Source organism: Coregonus lavaretus (assembly GCF_964263955.1).
Source record: "Coregonus lavaretus genome assembly, chromosome: 16".
NCBI classification, from domain to species: Eukaryota; Metazoa; Chordata; class Actinopteri; order Salmoniformes; family Salmonidae; genus Coregonus; species Coregonus lavaretus.
In genome coordinates this window covers 13,336,077-13,346,054 of record NC_140003.1, presented here as the reverse complement: position 1 = coordinate 13,346,054, position 9,978 = coordinate 13,336,077, and the positions used below count along the sequence as shown (strand labels likewise).

Here is a 9,978-nt window from a genome sequence, read left to right as displayed (position 1 = left end):
CATGTTTTTACAATTTTGTTAATTTGGTATGCAAATACATTTTCAAAAAATCTGTAATAGAAGGTTAATCAAAAAGATCACTACTGTGCATGGTTCTCCCTTTTTTACCTAGCATACAACGTTTTGATTCAATTACCGGTATGCCAACTGTCCGGAGGTTGAGGATGGAGAGAAGCCTGAATACAGAGGTGTACAGAGATGACAGATAACCAGTTATAAGGACACTCCTGAATTACTATTAAAGTGTGGTGTGCTTTCTGGCGCCTCGAGACTGCCTTGGCATCACCCAAGTGGGTGCTGCATTTTGTTAGTGGTGAAGAGTAGCTAGCTAGCTACTAGTCCAGTGGCTAGTATGGAACTCTAATGTCATCTGACTGAGTCCTACTACGAAGCCACAGACGGCGTGGATGGCGAGACACCGTGATGACAATGTGCTGCCTGCCTGCTCCCGGCTCTCCCCTTTGACCCCTCCTCCCTCCGCTGACCTCACTCGAGCCATGAACGTTCTCAACCTTCAGTCTCTTGACCGTCGATCTACTCATGATGATTAATTATGTTGTTTTTAAATTGCTTGTTTTTTGTTGTTTCTTGTCGAGAAGGAACCTGCAAGTAAGCATTTTGTTGGACGGTGTATACCATGTGTATCCTGTACATACGACAAATAAAACTGGAAAACTATCACAGCAAAACCCCAACAAACCCCATAGAAACACAAACACAGTACACTCACCATTGTGAGAGGACTCTGTCTTGCTGTCAGCCACCTTCCTCAGCGCTGAGATAATGGTGTCCCCGGGAACGCGAGGGCTCTCCACATACTTGGGCTTCCTGATTGGACCTGCAGTCAGAGCGCAGCGAGAGAGAGAGAGTTCTCGCTGAATTAACTTTTTCCAGATGGGGATTGAGAGATGATGAGTGTCCTAGCGGGACTGCTCAAGAGAAACAGAGAGAGAGAGAGAGAGAGAGAATAGCTCCCTGTGCTGATAGCAGCTCTGCTCTGTCTGACAGCCAGGAGAGAGAGAGATTTGCCTGCAGAGACACCCAGCAGTAACACACACACCGGCCAGCTCGGGGAAATGCATATGTGTGTGTGTCTCAGTCTGACTGTGTAGGTGTGTGTGTGTGTGAGAGAGTGAGTGTGTGTATATGTGTGTGTGTGTGAGAGACAGTGTGTGTGTGTGTGTGTGTTAGTGAGTGAGTGAGTGAGTTAGAGAGCGAGGGTGAGAGAGCGAGAGAGAGTGCGCATACCAGTAGGGTACTGCTGTGCGCTTGTATGTGAGGGAGTGTGGCTCTGCGGTAAGTTAAGTGTGCTGCTGTTGACGTGTATGGAAGGAGAGTAGTTTAAAAAAATGTGGTCCAGGCTGCGTCCCAGCAGATGTTGTTTCTGGGACAGGAGCTAAGGATCCTCAGGAGGGTCTTTGTTCTGTCCCCTTGGTGAGGATGACTGAGATTCGTGTGCGTCTCTGATAAGAATAGAAGCACCTAATCCCAGTGTGAGCAGAACACTGGGTGTGTCCCAAATGGCACCCTATTCCCTACATAGTACACTACTTTTGAGCCCTCAGGGCCCCTGGTCAAAAGTAGTGTAGTATATAGTGAATAGGGTGCCATTTGGGATGCAGAACTGTTCCCTGCCTGTCGTTATGATCCCAAACGCTGACGCACTGGTCCCGCCGGAGGCATCAATCTCTAGCAACTTTAGTGTGTGTGTGTGTGCTTGCATGCACCCGGGGCACAGTGCAGGGCCAAGCCACTCAAAAAGAGTCTGCCTGCTATTCTATTCTCCCTGTGACAACAATACTATCAAAGGACATCTCTGAACTACTCTACTTTCACACACAGCCTGCCTCTCACAGCCATGAAAACACAGCATGATGGGCCATGAGAGATGTTTACACATTGTAAGTACACAATGTATGCCTAAGGGCATCCATACATTCATCACAGCTAATATAGTATAGGTCTACATACCCAAAATGTAATGCATAATTTAATGCATCAACAATACCTAAGCATCACTACATGAAGACAGCAATCCTGGTTGGTAAATCAATAAAAACATCTGTGGGAGCAATCAACCTGAATAACAACCAATACCAGGAAGTAAATGGAAACTTCAAATCCATAAGAACAGTATGCCTTCCTTCCCTCTCTGCTTTCTCACACATTGACCTACTGTAACCCAATCTAGTTCTCCTCTAGTGTTCTCTAATCAGATGACTGCATGTGTAACCCCAGCCATAACAAAAAGATTAGATGGGGAGAGAGAGATTGTCGTTTGCCATTACCACATCATCCACCCCCCAACCTAACCCCCTCTCTGTGTGTGTGTGTGTGTGTGTGTGTGTGTGTGTGTGTGTGTGTGTGTGTGTGTGTGTGCTAGCTCTCCCTCCCTCTGACTCAGATGGAACATTGGGCCGGCCAGCGCTGTGCTATGCTGCTGTGAAACCATCCCGCATCCCCCAGCTGTGATCTTATCCTCAGATACGGTTCCAGCCAGCAGCCAGCCATGTTAATGGCACTAGAACCAACCACCAGTCACCACCACGCAGCTTCAGCTTGATTCATACTGCCACCTACGGATCTAGGTCTTGAAATGCATAGAGCGTAGCCAAGGCTACAAGGTAGCGATGCGCGGGTTGACTCATAACCCGCAGTCCTCGCGGTTATACACTATAGTTTGTGGACACCCCTTCAAATTAGTGGATTCGGCTATTTCTGCCACACCTGTTGCTGACAGGTGTGTAAAATTGAGCACACAGCCAGAGCTCAGTGACTTTCAACGTGGCACCGTCATAGGATGCCACCTTTCCAACAAGTCAGTTCACTACTTGCCCCAATGCATAGTGCCAACTGTAAAGTTTGGTGAGGAGGAATAATAGTCTGGGGCTGTTTTTCATGGTTCGTGCTAGGTCCCTTAGTTCCAGTGAAGGGAAATCTTAATGCTACAGCATACAATGATATTCTAGACGATTCTGTGCTTCCAACTTTGTGGCAACAGTTTGGGGAAGGCCCTTTCCTGTTTCAGCATGACAATGCCCCTGTGCACAAAGCAAGGTCTATACAGAAATTGTTTGTCGAGATCGGTGTGTAAGAACTTGACTGGCCTGCACAGAGCTCCGACTTCAACCCCATCGAACACCTTTGGGATGAATTGGAACGCTGACTGCGAGCCAGGCCTAATTGGCCAACATCAGTGCCCGACCTTACTAACGCTATTGTGGCTGAACGGAAGCAAGTCCCTGCAGCAATGTTCCAACATCTAGTGGAAAGCCTTCCCAGAAGAGTGGAGGCTGTTATAGCAGTAAAGGGGAGACCAACTCCATGCCCATGATTTTGGAATGAGATGTTCGACGAGCAGGTGTCCACAGACTTTTGGTCATGTAGTGTATCTGCGGGGTGGGCAGGTTTAGGGTGAATAAGTATTGGGTGGATGAATGGCGGTTGGGTGACGGGCGGGTTGAATAAAGAGAAAACAATACAACAATTATTTATTTCAGCATCTTGAGAGAATTCGAATGCGCAGATAGATACTGTCTGTAGAGGTCTTTATCAGCATCATAAACGCGGATAGTAGCCTATTTACTTACAACCGGTCAAAATGATGTAATTTGGAAATTTTGCACCGAAAATCCTTTGCACTGAAAATCTTTCCCATTTGATATTGCATTTTCTCCCTGGTCCCTAAACGTCTTTGCTCTGCGAAAGAAGCAGAGATGACAGAGAACTTTTTACCGATGTCAACTTGATTGAAGCATTCATTCTACCGATTTATGACATTATTCTGGTGAGCAAGGGTTTATTTAGTCTTCTAGAGCAACATATAGGCCTAATGACAGAAGAGTTGTGTGTGTGTGTTGTGTGTTGACTAACAAATAGCCTACCAAAATATCGGAAATAATAAGCAGCAACATAGCTAAATCAGGCAAAAAGAATCCTGCACCCTTCGTCAAAAAATCATTCCGCCGTCTCTGACTGTAGCCTACAGCACATTTTCTATATTAGCGGGTTAGGGTCGGGTGCGGGCATCATATTTTAACTTTATCACATATATTCGGGCGGTTGCGGATGGGTTATTATCAATTGCGGGTGAACAAACAGCTGACCCGCGCCCCACTACTACACAGCCCACTGCTGTGGCATGTGGTTATCATCAGGAAACTGTTTGTCCAAGGTCAATAGCATTGATAAAACTATAGAAGTAAATTAGGGGTATTATACATATCATAGTGGAAAATCATAATCTTTACAGTGAAAAACTGCGCATAAAAATGAGCAAAGAGCACCCAAACCGGCACATTACCAATCCAGTGAGTGAGCACGGGAGCTGCCTGGAACTTACGTTCTACAATGCCAGGAAGACAGATGTTTCTGGAGAGCATAATCTAGTCTGGATCTCTTTCAAATGAACCACATGTGAGCTGAAGTCTGAATGCATCTAATCTGTCTGTAGCTGGCCTCCAGCAGGACGGACCTGGCCAAGTCAGCTTCTTGGATGAGGAAGTAAACAGTCTGCATAAGAGTCCATTCATCTGTGGATGGTCAGGCTCAACCTATTAGCCAGGAGTCACACAGAGCCAATTAGCTAGGGGGAAGAGCCGAGACAGAGCCACGGCTGTTTTACATAGTACAATTACTGAGTCGAGGTCAACATCTCCGAATAATCACAAACCCACTAAATGCATTCACATCATTCAAGCACGCAGTGTGCCATGATGACTTGAATAATTAAAAAAACACATGCTTGAAAGTTTACAATATTGTAAGGAGTTAATGGGTCATTCCACCAATTCGGTACCTCTCGAGAAGTGTAAATTGGTCCACAGAAATGTTGATTTCACCTAATTTTAACATTCTGTCATAAAGAGCACATGTTCAACTTTATAAAAAACATGTTTCCAATCTTAAGAGGTGAAATAAAAAAATACTATAGTAGGATCCTATTAAAGTAACAGGGTTGACCGTAACAGGGTTGACAATTCCATCTTAATTCAACCATAAATCCCCTTGTGACAGGGGGAATGGAAGCTTGTTGTACGCAACAGGGAGTGGCAATTGAATGCAAGCTTCACAAAAAAATTGTATTGGTAACAGAGTTGATGTGTTATGCTCGACCTGCTCAGTTTTCCAACACAAAACACCAGAAAATGGCCAAAAAGTGTAGAACCAGTTTACCTGGTTTACAGTATGATTTGACTATTAGATGTTCAAAGATTTTTATAAAAAGTAATGTTTAAAAGGAACAGTTTCACCATATTGAAACGAGAGTTCAGTTCACATAACAAGGTTGACCTTAAAATGAGTGACAGACGTAAATTAATCACTAATCACATGAAATAGATAATAATCTTCAGAAATGACTTTCTCAAAGCAACAAAATAACTAGGGCTTTACAATGATGGTGAAAACTTGGGAGAAATGTTGGGGTTAAGTGGGTTAAAATCTTCCTTAAAGTCACAGAGGGCAAACGGAGGGACTTGCCAAAATGCGGAATGTTTTTCTTTATTCATATTAAAAATATGATTGATTGAATTATCCATGTGGTTTATATTAAACTACATGGTAATGTAAAAATTGTATTTTTTAGTGATCCAATATGTAATATACAGTGAGGGGAAAAAAGTATTTGATCCCCTGCTGATTTTGTACGTTTACCCACTGACAAAGAAATGATCAGTCTATAATTTGAATGGTAGGTTTATTTGAACAGTGAGAGACAGAATAACAACAAAAAAATCCAGAAAAACGCATGTCACAAATGTTATAAATTGATTTGCATTTTAATGAGGGAAATAAGTATTTGACCCCCTCTCAATCAGCAACATTTCTGTCTCCCAGGTGTCTTTTATACAGGTAACGAGCTAAGATTAGGAGCACACTCTTAAAGGGAGTGCTCTTAATCTCAGCTTGTTACCTATATAAAAGACACCTGTCCACAGAAGCAATCAATCAATCAGATTCCAAACTCTCCACCATGGCCAAGACCAAAGAGCTCTCCAAGGATGTCAGGGACAAGATTGTAGACCTACACAATGCTGGAATGGGCTACAAGACCATCGCCAAGCAGCTTGGTGAGAAGGTGACAACAGTTGGTGCGATTATTTGCAAATGGAAGAAACACAAAATAACAGTCAATCTCCCTCAGCCTGGGGCTACATGCAAGATCTCACCTCGTGGAGTTGCAATGATCATGAGAACGGTGAGGAATCAGCCCAGAACTACACAGGAGGATCTTGTCAATGATCTCAAGGCAGCTGGGACCATAGTCACCAAGAAAACAATTGGTAACACACTACGCAGTGAATGACTGAAATCCTGCAGCGCCCGCAAGTTCCCCCTGCTCAAGAAAGCACCTATACATGCCCGTCTGAAGTTTGCCAATGAACATCTGAATGATTCAGAGGAGAACTGGGTGAAAGTGTTGTGGTCAGATGAGACCAAAATCGAGCTCTTTGGCATCAACTCAACTCGCCGTGTTTGGAGGAGGAGGAATGCTGCCTATGACCCCAAGAACACCATCCCCACCGTCAAACATGGAGGTGGAAACATTATGCTTTGGGGGTGTTTTTCTGCTAAGGGGACAGGACAACTTCACTGCATCAAAGGGACGATGGACGGGCCATGTACCGTCAAATCTTGGGTGAAAACCTCCTTCCCTCAGCCAGGGCATTAAAAATCGGTTGTGGATGGGTATTCCAGCATGACAATGACCCAAAACACACGGCCTAGGCAACAAAGTAGTGGCTCAAGAAGAAGCACATTAAGGTCCTGGAGTGGCCTAGCCAGTCTCCAGACCTTAATCCCATAGAAAATCTGTGGAGGGAGCTGAAGGTTCGAGTTGCCAAACGTCAGCCTCGAAACCTTAATGACTTGGAGAAGATCTGCAAAGAGGAGTGGGACAAAATCCCTCCTGAGATGTGTGCAAACCTGGTGGCCAACTACAAGAAACGTCTGACCTCTGTGATTGCCAACAAGGGTTTTGCCACCAAGTACTAATTCATGTTTTGCAGAGGGGTCAAATACTTATTTCCCTCATTAAAATGCTAATCAATTTATAACATTTTTGACATGCGTTTTTCGGGATTATTTTGTTGTTATTCTGTCTCTCACTGTTCAAATAAACCTACCTTTAAAATTATAGACTAATCATTTATTTGTCAGTGGGCAAACGTACAAAATCAAAAGGGGATCAAATACTTTTTTTCCCTCACTGTATATACTCCCCTTTATTACTTTTCAACCCCGCCATCCTTTCCCTACTTGGGGTAAATTAGTGAACAACAATGCCCAGGCCTCTACTTCCAGCCTATACTTACTATCTACACCTTATGGACACAGTACATTTTATAATAATTATATTTTATTTGTTGTTTTTTTGTTTTTGCTCCTGAACTACTTCTACTGTCCATCTGGTTTGCTTCTATATGCCATATCTTTCTAACTGTGCTCTTTCCCAAAAGCTCCCAACATACAACCTATATACTTATTATGGACACAGTATGCTTACATTATTAGTTATCTTATTATTATTTGTTGTTATTTGTTATTAGTCCCATCCTTCAACTCCATTCAATACCTCCCATCTATCTCATAAAGCCATCCATATAGGATTTCTATTTGCCATATATATTTCAACCGTAATGTGATGTTTTACAAAAGTTCTGAACCTTTCTATTCTCATTGCTTCTACAGATTGTGAATTAAAAATAAACATTTTTGCTAAAAGTATTATTATATTATTGATCGACTGACTATGACTTTTCAGATCACCCAGTAATGCTATCTGCAAGGTTAGCTCCAGGTAAATATTGCAATCCTTTAGTCATTCCTGGACCTGTGTCCAAAAACAAGCTACAAATGGACAGAACCAAAACAAATGATCTAATGATTCTGTCTCTTCACAGCAAAATCTGCAGAGCTGGGAAGATTGTATCCCCCATATAAATAACATTCTATTGGTAGCAAGATTTTTATATAATAATTTAAATTGAAAGATTCTAATTTTTGAATCCGGTGTCGTTTTGCATGTCAATTCATAAACACTATGCCATGGGATCGGTAAGTCAAAATTCTCTTCCCAACTATTTTGCAATCTATATGGGACGGCTGTCAATCCTTTGGTCCTTAAGTGAAACTGATATACTTTTTTATTTACCGCAGTTTTCCTTAACAAATTATGTTCTTTAATGCAAGGCCGACAGACAAGTTCCTTACTTTCTCCCCCTTCCACTTTCCTCTTCCACTTTTGCGGAAAGGCTGCAATTATTTGGTTGTAATTGTTTGGGTAGAGCAGACATTTCCATATGTTTTTGTTAGCTGCATGTGCGAGCGACATAACTCCACCAGTCCTACAGATGATATCATTTACGAAGATTATACCTTTTTTAAACATTCTGTCAAAAAATTAAGGTTTTTTGTCAATTAGTATATTTGAATTTAACCACAATATTTGTTGCATTATTTGTTCTGTCGTTTCTGGAGGATTAAATTGAAATTGCAACCAATTTTCTATGGCTTGTTTTAGAAATAGTGATATTTGGGAGATGATTTCCTTTTCAAATAACTGAAAATGAGTTGTTGTAATCTGAATAAAGGGAAAAAGGCCTTTCTTGAACATTGGGTGAGACAATCTTACTAATTTGCTTGAGAACCAGTTCGGATTTAAGTATAACTTTTGTATGACTGAAGCTTTTAGTGATAGGTCTAATGCTTTAATATTTAATAATTTCTGTCCTCCGAATTCATATTCATTATATAAATAGGCCCTTTTAATTTTGTCTGGCTTGCCGTTCCAAATAAAATTGAATATTTTTTTCTCATATAATTTAAAAAACTGTTCGCTAGGCGTAGGCAAGACCATAAGCAAATAGGTAAACTGGGATAATCATAGAGTTAATCAGGGTGATTTTTCCACAAATTGACAGGTATTTACCTTTCCATGGTAGTAAGATCTTATCTATTTTTGCTAACTTTCTATTAAAATGTATTGAAGTGAGATCATTTATTTCCTTTGGGATATGTATTCCGAGTATATCCACATCACCATCAGACTATTTTATTGGTAAACTACATGGTAATGTAAAAATTGTATTTTTTAGTGATCCAATACGTAATATAGTACATTTGTCATAATTTGGTTGTAATCCAGAGAGGTTAGAAAATGTATCTAGATCCTCTATGAGGCTGTGGAGGGATTCTAGGTGTGGATTTAAAAGAAAACATGAATCATCAGCGTACAATGACACCTTTGTTTTTAAGCCCTGGATTTCTAATCCTCTGATATTATTATTGGATCTGATTTTAATAGCTAACATCTCGTTGGCCACAATAAATAGATATGCCGATAGTGGACAACCTTGTTTCACTCCTCTTGACAGTTTAAAAATTTCTGAGAAATAGCCATTATTTACTATTTTACACCTAGGGTTACTATACATGATTTTGACCAATTTTATAAGAGATTCTCCAAAATTGAAATGCTCCAGGCATTTATATATAAACCCCAGTCGTACTTTATCAAATGCCTTTTCGAAGTCTGCTATCAATAGCAGGCCTGGTTTCCCATATTTTCCATAGTGTTCTATTGTTTCCAATACTTGCCTTATATTACAGTGGGGGGAAAAAGTATTTAGTCAGCCACCAATTGTGCAAGTTCTCCCACTTAAAAAGATGAGAGAGGCCTGTAATTTACATCATAGGTACACGTCAACTATGACAGACAAATTGAGAGAAAAAAATTCCAGAAAATCACATTGTAGGATTTTTAATGAATTTATTTGCAAATTATGGTGGAAAATAAGTATTTGGTCACCTACAAACAAGCAAGCTTTCTGGCTCTCACAGACCTGTAACTTCTTCTTTAAGAGGCTCCTCTGTCCTCCATTCGTTACCTGTATTAATGGCACCTGTTTGAACTTGTTATCAGTATAAAAGACACCTGTCCACAACCTCAAACAGTCACACTCCAAACTCCACTAT

At 41.3% G+C, this 9,978-nt stretch overlaps 1 protein-coding gene across 1 annotated transcript in view; it reads right to left on the bottom strand.

The window, feature by feature from the left end:
* The window catches only part of LOC311144136 (protein TANC1-like), a 294,875-nt gene that overhangs the window by 174,210 nt on the left and 110,687 nt on the right, over window positions 1-9,978 (bottom strand). Inside the window, exon 5 of the mRNA XM_084180127.1 lies at window positions 731-838. Within this exon, the coding sequence (XP_084036253.1) occupies window positions 731-838 (108 nt within the window). The remainder of the gene's footprint in view (window positions 1-730; window positions 839-9,978) is intronic.